At 42.3% G+C, this 17,014-nt stretch overlaps 1 protein-coding gene across 11 annotated transcripts in view; it reads left to right on the top strand.

The window, feature by feature from the left end:
• Nucleotides 1-14,292, top strand: part of ILDR2 (immunoglobulin like domain containing receptor 2) — an 81,389-nt gene extending 67,097 nt beyond the window's left edge. For 4 of the 11 annotated variants that reach the window (XM_077156843.1, XM_077156849.1, XM_077156845.1 and 1 more), the window contains 3 exons: nt 768-881; nt 4,612-4,828; nt 5,975-14,292. In XM_077156843.1, coding sequence (XP_077012958.1) covers nt 768-881; nt 4,612-4,828; nt 5,975-6,680 — 1,037 coding nt within the window. In that variant the 3' untranslated portion in view covers nt 6,681-14,292. The remainder of the gene's footprint in view (nt 1-767; nt 882-4,611; nt 4,829-5,974) is intronic. The other 7 variants (XM_077156848.1, XM_077156844.1, XM_077156841.1 and 4 more) reach the window with 4 other exon arrangements.
• The last annotated feature ends 2,722 nt before the right edge of the window (nt 14,293-17,014 follow it).

Below are 17,014 nucleotides of genomic sequence, written 5' to 3'. Positions count from 1 at the left end.
ATGCTTTAGGCTTTCTTTTTCATAAAGCCCTGAAAAATAACACCTGCTTGTGACAGATAGCAGCAGGTTGAATTAATCATATCTAAAATATGATATTCCCTTTCATAAATGAAACTTGCTAAATAAAATGAAGCCATGATTGGAAATCCATGTATTTTGCATCTTGTTTTGTATTGCTGTTTATATGGCCTATAATCTAAAATTAGCTTTTGTGTACCACCCAGTTTATGGAATTTTTTGTACTATCTCCCAGGCAACTAGAGGCTTTCAGTCCACCTCTGTCAGCATCCCTGTTTTAAAGCTACAATCAGTTGTAGCTTGTAGATTGTTTTAAAGCCACAATCAAATGCTTTTCCACTAAATGAAGATATGATCTTACAGACTATAAAGTAACATGTGTCCTAATCTAGAAAATAGTCTTTTTAAAGTGTAAGTGTACTCCCCCGGTAGAACTCAAACACTTTGAGAAGATGAGCTTTAAGTGGAACTGTAGGAGAGCAAAGGATAGAAAGTAGAATTTAACAAACGTCTCCAAAAATATACTGTAATGGAATTCTGTCTTTGACCTGTTGGCCCTTCATTTCGATGGTACCATTTTAAAAAGGGATTTTAAAAATGATCACATATAAATATAGGTTATTACTTCTGGGTGATCAAAAAAAGAGTTGTAATTGGGAGCCATGTTTCCTACTTTGTGAAATAAATCAAGGCCTCCTTCTCCTGATATTTTCCTTTTCCAGCTCAACTTTTTGTTCTTTTCTCAACAGTTCGCAAAGGCTACCGGATCCAAGCTGACAAAGAGAGAGACTCCATGAAGGTCCTGTACTATGTAGAGAAGGAGCTGGCTCAGTTTGATCCAGCCAGAAGGATGCGAGGCAGATGTGAGCATCTGTTAGTTTTAAGTGATCCATGCATCATGCAGGAGTTAGTAGCTAAAGGGCACTTTGAGTTACCAAACTTGGGTGACACTGAGCTCTCAAGGTCAGAACTAGCAAGGGGGCTGGTGATGCAGTCTTGAAGAAAGTAGCTGCCAATATAAAGAAGAGAGAAAAAAGGGGTTCCTGGTATAAAAAGTAGAGTAATCATGTACTACCTTGTTTTTATTGTGTCCGTGGGGCAGCCAGTTTTGCTGGGACTGTGCAATCCTGGGGTTTGAAATATTTTATTATAACAGTCTTTTCCCCATGACCACCTTTCAGATATCTTCAAAGCAATGACTTAAGATGTGTAAGCTTAAGTATCAGCTATTTCCAATGTGAAGGGCTCTAACATTGAACAATTTAGCTGCCAAATTGCTGCATAGACGCCTCAATGAAAGTGAAAGAAAATGTTTCCCAAATGAATCTGGTTAAAAAGAAGCCTACCTTCCTCTGAGCTGCTCAATAGCAGAAATTGAGGGGAGAGCAAAGAGACTGCCCCTCTTGTTAAAGAACTTTTTAATTGCTAAGTCTGTAGGTGGCAGGGCCCCAACCCTTAACTCACCCACAGCCTTTGGAGCCTCTACAGCTGACATAGCTGATTCTTTGGGGTAGATTCCAAATTACCACCTTTTATGAGAGGCAGCACAGGACAGGTCTGACACAGAAGGGCTAATTATCAGAGAGTACTGGCAGGCATGGTAGTGAGGTCACCACGTCTCTCTCTTTGAGCCCTCCTTGCTTTGGAACCAACTAGAAATGGAATTGTTGGGGAAACAATCCCAGTTTAGAGGAGTTTTATTCAGATTAAGGACAACATATTCCACCCAGTTTGCGATTCTAAATTCATCCTGTCTGAGTTGCATCCATTACTGCATCCTCCCACCACCCTGACTATAAAAAGACCATCTCCAGATTGGAATGTCAGGAATGCAGATGTCACTGCACTTGACAAGCTAGTTGTAACAGTGTTGTCATGGATCCCTATAAGGGGCCAGAGGCAGAGATAGTCGGTGATCAGGAGAAAGAGCCTGCAGAGGGATCTGAGTCTCTCAGCTTGGGGAAAAAAAACAGTAAAAAGGGTTAAAACTAAAAGATGCATCCTGGTTTTTGTGAAATAGCTTAGTGGTCTCGAGGGTCTGGCTGGCCATAAGGTAACAGAATCTTAGAGTTGAAGGGGGTCTAGGTCAGTCTTTGCAGGGTATAGATGAGGAAACTGAAGCCCAGGGAAATGAAGTGACAAAGTCAGGACTACAACCCAACTCTTCTAATACCCAGTCCTGCGCTCTTTACATTCAAGCTGTGGATGGTTCTATGGCTGTAGCAGTAATTTCTGTACAGAGAACATACCTTCTAGCTCTTAGAACTTGAAAATGTTACAATTGGAAGGAACCCTGAGATTACTGAATCCACCTCCCCTCCCTTTACCAAGGAGGACACTAGGGCACAGAGGGAAAATAACAAGTGGCAGCACTCAGTGCTAATGCTAGAACTGGAGTCCCCTTCTCTTGGAACCTGCCAGTTGACATTTCATTAACTGGATAGAGAGAAAGTAGGAATATAGCTCCCTTTAAAGGAGAGGTTCTGTTCCTGAAGAGCAAAGTAAACCCTGAGGTGGCTCATGCAAGTGAGACATTCTTGAAAATCTCCTTATAAAATGATCTCGCAGCTTCAATTTGGAGCAATAAAGTAATAGATTCTGTAAGAATTGGGCATTTCAGATCAAGGATTATGAATTTGCTAGCTGGTATGAATTTCATTTGCTTTGCCTTTATAAGTGGGGGATTGCCCTTGGCTTCCAGGCCAGATCTGATCTGCCTCGTGTTTTTGTAAATGAAGTTTTATTAGAATACAGACATACCAAGTCACTTATGGCTGCTTTTGAATAGTTGTGACGACATGGCTGGCAAAACCAAAAATATTTATCATCTGGTCCTTTAAAAAAAAAAAAGGTTTGCCGATCCCTGTCCTAGAATTACATTATTTACTGTCTGTGAAGCAGGGAATGTGGATATTCATATTCAAGTTGGCAGAAACTTTAGTGCAGTCGTGGACAGTCCTTCCCCATGAATGATGAAACAGAGATAGCCTTCATTATCTGAAGAAGTGGAAAAGACCAAGTATTCCCTGAAGTTTAAGGAAAGTTTTGAGCCAATAACATTATTTGTTAGCTTCACTTTGAGCATTTTTTAATTCTCTTCTGTTTGGTTCCAAGGAAATTGGAATTCTCTGAGATCATGGGAAGAGAAAGGGTCTAGATTTTATTAATCAATAGTATCTGAGTTATTTTTTTTTTAAATAGGCACAAACTAATCTATTTAGGAGATTAGTTCTCTTAGGAGAAGGGAGAGGTGACTCTTTTATTTAAAAAAATGTATATATTAGAGCGGTGCCATGGTGGCTCAGTAGCAGTATTCTTGCCTACCATGCCGAGACCCAGGTTTGATTCCTGGTGCCTGCCCATGCAAAAAAAAAAAAAAGAGAGAGAGAGAGAGAGAAGAAAATTAGATAATTCAAAACTAACTGGTATCAGTGATTAAACTGAATGGCATTCAGGGTAAACCCTGTGCCTAGATGAAACAGGATTAGGAGTCTGTTTGCACCATACAGGGAGGCCCACCCTCCCTTTCATGGGTGGGAACCAGCAAAAACTCTCTGCCCCTTCAAAACTTCTCTGTTGGGGATAGGGAGGGGAAATAGTTGAGGGGAATCTGAGATGCACATTTGTACTGCCTACATCTTATCTTGGTTTACCTTTTACTCAACGGCCAGGCCTTGCAATTGTTGCTTTTGATAATATTTTGAAGTCCTAATGAAAGGGTTTTAGAAAACAAATGTATTCAGTTACATTGCAAATAGATTCCCTAGATTTATTTTTTTAAGTAAAATTCAATTCATTTCAAAGTTCTAATATATATATATATATATATATATAAGATATATATATATCTTTCCAGACATTGATTCTGGCCTTTGTTTCACAAGTGCTTTCGCAAAATGCTATTAGGGCCACCTTAGGAAATGAGAATGCTGTGACAAGGCTCACCCCTTACATTTGGGGGCTGGGTCAAGAGTACAAGTGGAGACCCACAGGCATGATCTAGAAGGGGGAGACGGGCACTAGGTAGACACATCCCCGTGGTCCTGTGCACTCCTTGCTTTGTTGGAAGGGGCACAGCCAAAAGAGGCCAGAATGGGATATCGCTAAAGCATGGGACAATGCTGACTGTGAAGACCCCATCTTGGGACTGGGTGGGCAGTAGGAAAGATGCTGAGATCTATGACCTCTCTTACTCTTCTTGCTGCTTTTGGCCCAACATGCTTGGTATCAGCCCGGATCATCACAAAATTATAATGGAAGAAGGAAAAATTTGGAACAAGGATGATAATGTACCAGAAGGAGGCCAACTATAGAGAGCCCGAATTCTGGGAAGCCTGCCTTGGGTGGAGCAGTAACAATTGTTCTTCCATTCCTAGAACAGGGCGTGTAGGAAGGGTCCCTGTCTGTAAGCAAGTCAGTTTCTAGCTAATCTAAAGATGCAAGCACTACTGTACTAGTCAGGGTCCACAGCCCACCTTGACAGGATTGAGGCTCTCAGGTGAGAGTGTCTCAGAGCCTCTGGTCTTGGCTCTCTTAGTTCCTTTCCTGTCTAACATGTAGAAAGTTCTGTCATGCCTGGTTTTGTTCCTGCAGATAACACCACTATCTCAGAACTCAGCTCCCTACATGAGGAAGACAACAACTTCCGCCAGTCTTACCATCAGATGCGAAGCAAGCAGCTGCCTGTTTCTGGGGACTTGGAGAACAATCCTGACTATTGGTCAGGTGTGATAGGAGGCAACAATGGGACCAGCCGGGGACCCTCAGCCCTGGAGTATAACAAAGAGGATCGGGAGAGCTTCAGACACAGGTGAAGGTGGCTGTGGAGGGGCAACTCTGGGGCTGGGTATGAGGGAGAAGGTGGCAGGACAGCAGCTAGAAGGCAGAGCAGATCTGAGGCTGTTTTCCCAAGATTCTGCCAGCTGTTATTATCCAAGAGCATTTATCTCATTCCAGATTATCCTACCACATCTCTCTTTCAACATCCCCATCTCACATTTATTAAACATGGGAACCCTTATGACACCAATGAAGAATTCATTCAAAGCCCTTTGAAATGAGTGTTCTAGACCTCTTAATGAATCTTGTTTATAATTTCCTGTCCTTCCCATATATTTTATCCTGCAGCCTCTGAAAAAAAAAACCCATCCATCATCTTGTTTATTGATCATTTATTCTGCTAAATTATGCTGTTGCATTTAATTCTCTGACAACTATTAAAGGTAGATACTATTAATGTCCCCATTTTAAGCTAGGGAAATGGAAACTTACAGATGTTAAGGAACTTAGCAAAGGAATATAGGTGGCCAAGATTTGCAGTGAGCTTGGTGTGGCCCCTTCCCCACCGAATAGCACCTTCAACCACTCACATGTCCTTTACCTTGCAAGACCAGTGGAGGTTGTCTTTCTCTCTAATTTACCAGTTGCAGGGGTCCCTGTGGCCTGCTGCTTCAAGAGATAACTTGGTCCTCAGAGTGTAAAGGCCTCTCTGTGTGTCACTGAATATTAACAGAGGCTCCTTGGGCCACAAATAAATGTATTGCAAACACCACTACCTGCCTGGCCTTGCGGGTAAATGAAATGAGATATGTGGCTGACAACTGGAGGTCACATAATGATTGAAAGACCCCTCACTGTGTTTCAGCACTCTACACATCACAAAGTATTTTTATCCATGACTGATTTTAATCCTTAGCACAAATTCATGCACTAGACAAATGCAGTTACCCTCAATTAAATTAGCATTTGAGATTCTGAGGCCAGAAAAGTAATGACTTGCTCAAGATTAATCATCCAGCAAGGAGCAGAATTGTGACTGGGACCCAGGTCTTCTGGCCGAGACCCAAGACTATGGTAGGTCCTCTTATATCCCAGCCTCAGGCTCTCTGCTTTGCACAGGACAGGTGTTTGATACATATGTATTAACTGGCCTACTGACCAATGAATCCTCTGCCAGCAGCCAGCAGCGCTCCAAATCGGAGATGCTGTCCCGGAAAAACTTCGCTGCTGGGGTGCCGGCGGTCTCCATGGACGAGCTGGCCGCCTTCGCCGACTCCTACAGCCAGCGGCCCCGCAGGGCCGATGGCAACAGCCACGAGGCTCGGGGCTCGAACCGCTTTGAACACCCCGAGTCCCGGGGTCACGGAGGCTTCTACCAGGACGGCTCCTTGGAGGAGTACTACGGCAAGAGGAGCCGCAGCCGAGAGCCCCTGACCGACGCGGACCGGGGTTGGTCCTACAGCCCCCCGTGCCGACGACCCGCCGAGGACGCGCACCTCCCGCGGCTGGTGAGCCGGACCCCAGGCACGGCACCCAAGTACGACCACTCGTACCTGAGCAGCGTGCTGGAGCGCAAGCCGCGAGCCGAGGGCGGCAGCCTGGAGACGCCGTCCAAGCAGAGCGCGCAGCTCAGCCGGCGCAGCGCCTCCTACTATGCCTGGTCGCCGCAGTCCACCTACAAGGCGACGGGCACCCCGCAGGGCGAAGACGAGGACACGCCCGACGAGGCGCTGCCGCCCTACAGCGAGCTCGAGCTGAGCCGGGGCCCGTCCTACCGCAGCCGCGAACTACCCTACCACAGCAACTCCGAGAAGAGGAGGAAAAAGGAGCCCGCCAAGAAAACTGTGAGACCGTGTCTGGTGCTCCTCCTCCAAGTGGGCTGAGCAGGGAGCCACCAAGCAGGGTCGCTGTCCAGGGACTAGGGACCAGGACCCAGGCAGGCCTGGGGCTGGGGAGGCGGTGAGAAAGGAAGCTGAGCAGGAGTGCGGCAGAGAGGCTGGGTGGGCATGGGGGGGCCAGGTGGAGGGAGCAGAGCTGCCCTGCTTTGGGAAATTTGTCCACGGAGATAGGCTCCTTTGTTTTCAAACTTGCTATATCCAGAGCTAGGTGATGTAAGTAAGCATAGGGCCCTAGAGAGTTGGAAAAAGGGCAGAAAATAAACAGAAGGTGTGCAGATGGTTTTACAGAGTTAAGAGGCATATATTCCTGGCATCAGGAATTCTAGGCACTATCGTCATCAGATGCCTTTAGGTGGGCTTCTGAGATCTCTGTGCAGAATGTTCTCAGCGTGTGTATGTGCATTCCCACCCCCACCCCCACCCCACAGGGTGAGGTTTGTAACTTTCATCAAATTCCCAAGAATCCTCAGTGCAGAGCAGGTTAGGAGCCACTACTATTTACAAAGGACAACTCACTACTTCTATCCTCTTTTGACACTTTTATTGAGTGTAAGCAGTAGTGTGCCCTGTATGTGTGAAGGAAATCCTTCAGTGCCTGCCCAGTTATTTGTCTACTTTGGAGGCCACTTTTCAATCACAGGTACTTCTGCCCTCTCGATTACCCTGCCTCTCCCCTATTTTGTTTTCATGATCCCAAGTTGGCCATATTCCTCAGGGGAGAAGGAACGTGAACAGGAAAAAAATGTGTTTACATTATTAGTAAACTTTCCAAAGCAATTGTCTTGTTTTGTTCTTTACATAGAAAAATGCAATGACTGAAGTACTTTGAGTAGGAAAATCTTTCAGGTGAATTGGGTGGGAATAGGTTTGTGATGCTCCAGCCACACTTGCTGTTTGTGATGCTGTAAATGTTGTGGTTATCCCTAAGATGATGACCCAAGTTATTCTTGGCCACGAAACTAAGTCCTATTAGATTTTTGTTGGCATCAGCACCAGTTGAGGCTAATTAACAGTCTTCACAAACCTAATTTCCTAAGAGTCAGGGTATTCTAGTTCTGAACAGGTTATGGACCCTACTCATTGAAGCCTCTATTGCGTAGGTTGTTATTTATTTAATTTCTTTTAACCAGCCTGTGGTTTAATGTTAGCTCTTTCTGCTCTTCCCCAGAGTGACTTTCCAACCAGGATGTCCCTTGTGGTCTGATGCTTGTTTTCAAGACATCTCTCTGGATATCTAGAAATCATAAGGAGACTTCAGGAACGAGACTCAGATCCAAAAGCCAGCGGGCCCGGAACCTTCTCTGGCCACCATCTTGGAAGATTTGCTGATCATCTGCTTTGGCAAGGGATGGGAGGCAGTCTTTAAAGGAGGCTGAGGCTGATTCCAAACCTCAGTGCCCATTAAACTAGTTTGAGAAAGTGATCAAGAAAACACCTAAGTGTGAAAACATTCCTATATACAGAGTTGATTACCCCCAGAGTTTATCCTGCCCAGTCTCTCTCCTTAGCTCGACCAAGACTTATTTTCCTATTCTGTAAGGGAGTTAGCTCTGGACTGCTAATCTCCAGAAATTGCCTAATGTATAGAGTATGCTTTTCCATACCTCCTGTGCTGTGCTTAGAGACAGAAGAATTTATTACTACTATTAGAAGGACTTCTGCTGAAAATGGAAGATAACTTCAAGGCAAAATATACCTTTTATCCCCCTCACTTTCCAGTCACTAGTCAATGACTGTTTTTACACTGAAATCAGAAGGTCTTTGTTGAGTTCAGTGGCAGTGACCTGCTGGACAATCACAGAAATGACTTCAATTTGCTGTTCTGAATGACAGTTCTTGAGTGTCTGGAACAAAACGAAGGCAAGCACACCTTTTTGAAAAGCTGTCTAAGTGGTACTTCTTTTTCCATTCAAAGAACATAAACTGCTTTTTCTCCTGCTGTACACATCAACATCTGCATCTTTTTATTAAGGGCTCATTCTTCCTCTCTCCTGGAATTTGCACAGGTTGGTGCCGTCCTCCCTCTACACTTGGATTAGGATGTCATCAGGTGCCTTTTGACAAATGCTTAAAATACACACAGAAGAAGAGAGAGAAAAAGGGAAGAAAGCAATAATGCAAAATAGAGAAGGAGAAGGAATTTAGGAAGAAAATAATTAATGTTCTCGTTATATTTTGAATATGGGCCATTTTCCCCACAAACCCCTCTCAATCTCTGCTGTAGTACTTCATTTTCCCTGGATTGTTTCTGCCGTTCGAATTCTGCCACTCCAGGACACCAGGGACGTGGAGTATGCATCTCTTGGCCTGACCAGGCTACTGCACTAGATGATTTTGGGAGAAGAAAGATACTGCTTTCTCAGGAAGGCACACTCCCCTGTCCCACCCTTGCTTAAATCCCAAAGTTAGATCCCTCTGGACTTTGTAATTTGTCTAGATTGCAAAACTGGCCACCAACTCTTCCCTTCTCATTGAAGGGTGAAGTCTATTTCTTCACCCCTTGAATCTGGGGTTGGTCACATGACTTGGTTTGGTCAATGACAAAATAGCAAACATGACACTAGTAGAATAAGCACAAGGGCCTTGTCCTTTATTGCCACTTAGAAACTTTGGAACTGCCACCACATGAATGAGCCTGGGCTAGCCTGCTATACAGTGAGAGAAAAGGGCCAAATTACCCTGACACCCTGATAGCCTGTAACTCTCAGCTGGTTGCAGTGAGCCTAGCTGAGCCCAACGGAAGAGCTGCCTAGCTGAGCCCAGCCTGAATTGTTGATTCCTGCTCAAGGCATGAAGAGTTGATGCACTGTTTGTGTCCATTTCTCTTCTAGGAGAAAACTGACTTTCCCTTCTTGTCTCAATGTTCAGTCCTGAATCCCTGACTCCACTCAACCTTGGGTGTCTCTCAGCCTCTACTTTCTTGGACAGACTTTTATCAGAGCTTTCCACCTTTCACTATCATGGTGAGGCACATATTTGGGCTAAATCATTGGCAAGCAATGATGCCAGACCTTGCCATCTCCTCTGCTTCCAGTTGTTGTCCCTTCCCTGTCTATGCATCCATGGACAGCCTCTGGAGAAGCTTTCTTCTTCAGAATTTCTTTGGTCTTCTCCAGAGCCAGCTGATTGGTACTAGATGCTATTCTCCAAATACATGCCACTAGTTCCATTATACTTCATGGCATCTCTAAAAAAGACCTATATGTGCAGTGAAATAAAGAAGAGGCTCTGTGAAGATCAGAGGGGATGAGTTAGTATCATTGCTGGAAGAAGAATTGGCCTGTCAAAGGATTTTACAGTGGCTTTGTCCCCAGGGAACCAGGAGGACAGTTAAGCTGACATGCCCAAGGGCTGGAAGACACAAGCCATTACCCTGGTGCTGAGTTTTAGACATGTTGGTCTCCTTGGCCTCTGAAAGCCTAGGTATAGTCTATTTTGGGGGGCCCAATTCAGATGGAAAAAAGTGATTAAAAAAACAAAAACATCATTTCTTAGTCACCAGCTTCAGATTTCAACTTGCTCAGGCAATTTTGGAAAATGTTGGATAACTGCAGTAGCTATTATCTCTTTAAACGGAGCACTGTGTCAGGTTTCTCACCACCAAAGAGCCCCATAGTACCAGCTGCAGACACCAAAAATATTGCTCTTATTAGCAGGGGGCATGTATGATTTTGATGAAGGTTGAAGGAAGCAGTGGGAAAGAATTATTGTAATTGGAAACCTGCAATTCCAAAGACAATAAAATTACAGATGATAAAATATACAAAGAAGATAACAGGCTCCTGAAATAACCAGAGGGGAGAGGGGACAGGACCAGGTTGCCCTCTGTAGGGCTGCTTAAGTCACTCAGACTCCTGGGCTATCAGAGAGAAAATAGTCACTTCCGGGCATGTACACAGCAGATAAGGCTGAATAGAAAAGTAAAGGCAGAGCTGGTGCTCATCAGCACCCCTGACTTTTTATGTCCCTTTGTTTCTTCTCTTGTAGATGATGTATCCTGCATAGGAAGTGCTTATACATGTTAGCTTCCTTCCTAGGTTTTCTTGGGGTCCAAATTCAGTCTTATAATAAGACATGGTCTCTGCCCTTGGGGACCCTGCAATTTAATAGGGGAAATGAGACATACCCAAGAAAGAACTAGGAGATTTTGTACATTTGTGAAATAGTGGTATGGATAAACTACCATTAACCCAGAGAATTAAATGATTTTTTTAATTTCATGAGCATATTTTGATATTTAAGTGTTACGTGTGTCCGCCCATCCCATTTAGAGATATGCTCAGTGATCTAAAAGCCAGTATTTGAAAATCTGAACTCAAAACGAGGTGAATTAGAAGGAAGGAAAGGCAGAAGACCCAGAGGGATAATTTTGTCTGTGAGTCACAGCTGAGTCAGGTATGTGCTGGAGGAGGGAAGATGCATGAGTGTTGGGAGGAGTCCCCTGGTAGATGAGCCACTTCCTTGTGTCCTGCTCAGACTCCCTAGGAAGTTGGGAACATTTCCCTGGACCTCGTGGAACATGTCAGCAGTTCTCCACAAGCTCACTAGGAAGTTGGGAACATTTCCCTGGACCTCGTGGAACATGTCAGCAGTTCTCCACAAGCTCACTTACCGGGGAGCTCTGCATCTGCTTCTCCAGGAGCCCAGAGTTGCAGCTTTGAGTGCTGCTACCCACTTTCACTTGTGAGAACAGGTCTTATGGAGATGACAGACCTCTCTGATTCCCTTTCCGAGCCCCACTTTGCCCTGGCTGGACCGTGCACTCTGTAGGTAGGAAGGGGCTGCCACCCCAGCCCGAGGCGCTCCATGCTGAACACAGCTAACCACGTCTGTAAATATTTCTAAATAGTCTGCAAAACTTCCTACAAGTAATCTGAAGAGACGTTAGGCAGCTTTTAAGAGAGGCTGGAGTAACTATTACAGTAATTTCTATTTTTTAAAGTTAGATGGAGAAACTATCACTGCTATTTGTGAAGTCAGGAACCTAATTAGGTCTTTTCTTCTGGATCACTGTTTCTCCCAAATTACCTAACCATAAGAATTTATTGATTGCTATTGTTAAAGATGTGTTGCTGTGCCCTGCCTTGGAGATTGGTTGGTTGGGTCTGGGATGCATTTCAGGAGATTCCTATGATCAGATGCATTTGAAAAATGTTGCACTAAGTTATACTTCTGGTGTATCCCAAACAGCTGGTCCTGATGGTTCCTTGGGCTTTGGAAGTTTTTCTTTAAACATCCCATTGAGGTCCTTCTCACTCCCTTGGAGCCACAGTCTAGCTTTCATTCTCATGTCTGGTGGGAGAACTATGTAAGGCAGAGAGAAAGGAGAGCTAGCAGAACGCCTCAGGAGCCTGATCTAGATGTTTCCATTCCCAGAATAGTGATTTGTTTCAACCTCAGATCAAACAACAAGGCTTACAGGTAATTGTCTCATTCCCTTGATGCTACTTTGAGCAAAACTTAGATCATGAAAGAAGTTTTGAGCAAAACTTAGACCATGATAGAATCATGGCTGGTCAACACCCAGTAGCACCTTAAGATCCAAAGTGGGGTTGGCAAGAATAATCGAATTTACAGTATATATATATATATATCTGACCAAGGTTGGATTTAAATGCTGCTATAGTCTTGCAGGAGTTTCAGATTGGTTTATAAGGTATAGAAATCCAAACTCACTGAGACAGTGGCTCAGGTACTTAAAATCCTAGAAGAAAAAAGTGCCTAGTTTTTATGTGCCAGGATCCTACCTCGTAGTCACCTGGAAGCTGATCAGTGAAGCTCAGAGTAAGGGGCTTTTAACATCAGAATTGGAGCAAGAATAATGTTGAGCTGCTTTACCCAGCAGCTGGAGCTTTAGCACTGCATGAGGGTAGTAAGAAGGTTGGTAATGACATATGTATTGGTTTTATGATGTTACTCCTTACACACCACTTTCACATGTGTTATCTCATTGGATCCTCACAGCAGCCACCTCAATATAGGCAGGACAATTGTTAATGGTGTCATCACAATGTAAAACTCTGTTTGAAAAAGGCTGTGACTTGCTTATATTTAAGAGATTTTTTAAATTATAGAGCCAGACTTTCTGTCTGTCTAGAGTTCTTTCCAATCCCTATAATCCCCGTGAGACTGGTGTCAGGCTAATTCACTTCATATTCAGATGGGAACAGTGCTGGACTGGGTGCTCACTTGTACCTCAGGTGAGGTTATGAAGACAGATGATGATGCTGCTTCATCCAACCAAGCACCAGTTCTCCAATGCTAAAGGATAGTTTCATTGTCATTAGCCATGCAGTGAAGGGAAAGGGCATGGAAAATAATGTGCGTCAGATTTTGTAATCCTTCTTGAAGAGAAGTTTCTGAGCCAGACTACAGATTCTTCTAGGCTCAGAAGTAGGGGCAAGGGAAAGGAGAAGGAGGCTGCTTAGAAGTGAAATATCTGGCATCTTCTCCACATTTAGGGATTTTAGGTAGAATGAAGAGGGGCAAGATAGATAGACAAATAAGATGAGGAGAAAATGCAGCAATTTAGCTAAAAGTTCTTTTTAAGTTTCTTGGTGGCTTTAGGCCTCAGGTAATTGAGTGTGACTCGTTTCGTCTGGAAAGACTAAGGAGACACCAATAGTTTTTCTCTTACATTGGTTTTGAGGAAAAGCCATTCTTTTTTTCAACTAAGGTGATCATTCCCTCTGGGAATAGAAGAAACAGTGGGAGCAAGAGAGGGTCAGATGTCTGTTTCACCTGCCCACTTGTTTTTGTGCCTTGTACGTGACATCAAAGCTGAATTACTTGTATCACTGTTGCCATGATTTTTTTCAGCATCAGACATATAAAGTGGATTTAGTTGTAATCTTTTAAACTCTAAATAAAGCATTTTCACCTGTGTCTGTTATCAAGGACTCATTATTAACACAACTAAGGTTAATCATGATCTGACATTAAATGACCTCAGCCAGAAAAATAATCATACACTACACAGACTGCTCAGATTGCTTTAAATACTTGACTGGAGGAACAATATGCTGTAGAATTATAGGGGAGGCAAGTACGGACAGAGCATAATGCATGTTTTCACTGATTTTAATAAGCTATGGCCTGGGTACATTCTGTCGCTACTTTTCCCTGTTGTTCAAGAGCTGTTTGACATTCGGGAGGAGATGGAAAGTAGGAAAGACGGTTAGATAGTGTGCTGGCTCTAGCTCATTTTCAAGGAGGACACAGGCATACACAGCTAGAAATGACCCTTGGTAAAGTGAAGAGGGAAGCTATTCATGGGAGCACATTTTAAATTCTGGAGAAATTTGAGAAAATCCAGAATACCAAAATTAAAAGGAGGTAATTAAAGGCCTTTGATGGGGGAAAAAAGTCTTACTGACCTCAGGAAACATCAATCTTCTCTTGATAGCCAGGGGCTCTCCAGACTTTGAAGTCCTGATTGAATGGAAAATCTGCCAATAACTCTACTTACTTGAAACATCTAAGCTGAATTCTCTTCTTTTAGTAGTTTGAAATGTTTACACATAGATTTAACAGAAAGGCCCTCAAATACTTAAACTATTGATTACTTCCTGTGGACTTTCTATTTTTGTTCATTGTTTTGGTTCTTTCTTGTGGGTTTTGTTTTTCAGCTTTATAAAATAAATATATTGTTACTGATTTATACAATGTTGAAAATCACCCAGGCTTTGTTTTATTTTCTACACATTTTTCTGCACCCCAGGTCTTCCTTTTGAAACCTTTTACCTTCTTTCTGAAGGAAGTTTTCTTTAGTGATGGTGTGTTGACAGAGTACTCAGTTTTTATCTAAAAGTATTTCATTCTTGTTCTTGAAAAAGAATTTTACTGGATATGCAAATTCTGGTTCATGGTTATATTCTCTCAGCACATTGGAGATATTATTCCACTCTCTTCTGGATTTCATTGTTTTGTTTTGTGCAATAGGGTTCGCTGTGTTTTTTGCTTTGTTTTTTTTTAAAATTTTTATTCTAGTAACATTTATACAACTTAAAAATTTTCCCTTTTAACCACATTCACGTATATAATTCAGAATTGTTAATTACTTTTGCAATGTTGTGCAACCATCATCATCCATCACTAAAACTTTACCATCATCCAAATAAAAATTTTGTACGATTTGAGCATTAATTCCCTAGTGTCTGCCCTAGCCCAGCTTCTGGTAATTTGCATTCTAGATTCTGACTCTATGAGTTTTTCTTGTTCTAATTGTTTCATATCAGTGAGATCATGCAAATTTTGTCCTTTTGTGTCTGGCTTATTTCAACATGTTATCTTGAAGTTTCATCCATGTTGTCATATGTATCAGGACTTCATTCCTTTTTTTAACAACTGAATAATATTCCATTGTGTGTATATGCCAGATTCTGTTTATCCATTCATCAGTTGATGGCCACATGGGTTGCTTCTATCTTTGGGCAACTATGAATAATACCACTATGAACATCGGTGTGCAAATATCTGTTCAAGTCCCTGGTTTCAATTATTTTGGGTACATAGCTAAAGGAGAATTGCTGGGTCATGTGGTAATTCTGTGTTTAATTTTCTGAGGAACCACCAAACTGCCTTCCACAGTGGCTGCACAAGGCAGGTATATTTTACAATTGGACGACGGGAAAAGCAACAACAAAGTTAGCGGTGAAAAAAGTAGTTTTATGGAGAAACCCAGAAAAATGGGCTGCTATTAAGGAAAATTTTTAAAAACCTCTAACTCACACCCCTCAGAAATTCCTGGAGCCAGCCTCCCACTAGAAAATCCATAGTGGCTGCACAATTTTACCTCCCCATCAGCAATGAATGAGTGTCGTATTTCTCCATATCCTCTCTAATCTGTGTAATTTTTTTTTTTACTAATACCCATTCTAGTAGGTGTGAAATGGTATCTCATTGTGGTTCTGATTTGCATTTCCCTAATAGTTAATGATGTTGAGCATTTTCTCATGTGCTTTTTGGCCATTTGCATGTTTTCTTTGTAGAAATGCCTATTCAAGTCTTTTGCCCAATTTTCTTTCTTTCTTTCTTTGGCATGGGTAGGCTCTGGGAATCGAACCCGGGTCTCTGTCATGGCAGGTGAGAATTCTGCCACTGAGCCACCATTGCACCACCCTACCCATTTTTAAAATAGGTTGTTTGTCTCTTTATTGTTGAGTTGTAAGATTTATTTATACATTCTAGATATTGAACACTTATCAGATATGTCATTTCCAAATATTTTCTCCTATTGTGTAGGTTATCTTGATTTTCATGATAGAGTCCTTTCATGCACAAAAATTTATTTTGATGAGGTGCCATTTAACTTTTTTTTTCTGTTTTTGCGTGTGTTTTGGGTGTAAAGTCTAAGAACCCATTGCCTAACACAATGTCCTGAAGATACTTCCCTACATTTTCTTCTAGGAGTTTTATAGTCCTGGTTCTTTTTCAGGTCTTTGATCCATTTTCAGTTAATTTTTGTAGAAGGTATGAGATAAGAGTCCTCTTTCAATTGTTTGCGTATGGACATCCAGTCCTCCCAGGACTATTTGTTGACGAGACTATTCTTTCCTAGTTTAGCAGACTTGACAGCCTTGTCAGAAATCTATTGGCCATTGAGAGGGACTATTTCTGACCTCTCAATTTTATTCCATTGGTCTATTTATCTATCCTTGTGCCAGTACCATGCTGTTTTGACCACTGTAACATTGTAGTATGTTTTAAAGTTAGAAGGTGTGACTCCTCTGACTTTTTCTTTTTCAAGATTTGGGCTATTCAGGGCCCTTAACCTTCCAAATAAATTTGTTAATTGGCCTTTACATATCTGGAAAGAAAATGTATTTTGATTGGGATTGCATTGAATCTGTAAATTGTTTTTGGGTCAGATTGACATCTTTAACAATATTTAGTCTCCAATCCATGAGCATGGAGTGCCCTGTTTATTTAGATCATCTTTGCCATCTTTTAGCAAAGTTTTATAATTTTCCATGTATTTCCCTTATGATTTCTTCTTTGACCGATTGCTTTTTTAAGAATGCTGTTTAGCTGCTATATACTTGTGGAGTCTCCAATTAGCCTGTTAATGATTTACAACTTCATTTCATTGTAGTCAGACAAGATGCTTTGTGTAATTTCAATCTTTTTAAATTTATTGAGGCTTATTTTTGTGACCTAACATGTGATCTGTCCTGGAGAATGGACCTTGTGCACTTGAGAAGAATGTCTATCCTGCTGTTTGGGAGTGCAATATTCTGTATATATCTATTAGGTCTAGTTCATTTATCATATTATTCAAGTACTTTGTTTCCTTATTGACCTTAGGTATAGACGTCTAT

Source organism: Tamandua tetradactyla, chromosome 4 (assembly GCF_023851605.1).
Source record: "Tamandua tetradactyla isolate mTamTet1 chromosome 4, mTamTet1.pri, whole genome shotgun sequence".
Lineage (NCBI taxonomy): Eukaryota > Metazoa > Chordata > Mammalia > Pilosa > Myrmecophagidae > Tamandua > Tamandua tetradactyla.
Note: the sequence above shows the minus strand (reverse complement) of the source record. Positions and strands in the feature narration are given on the sequence as shown.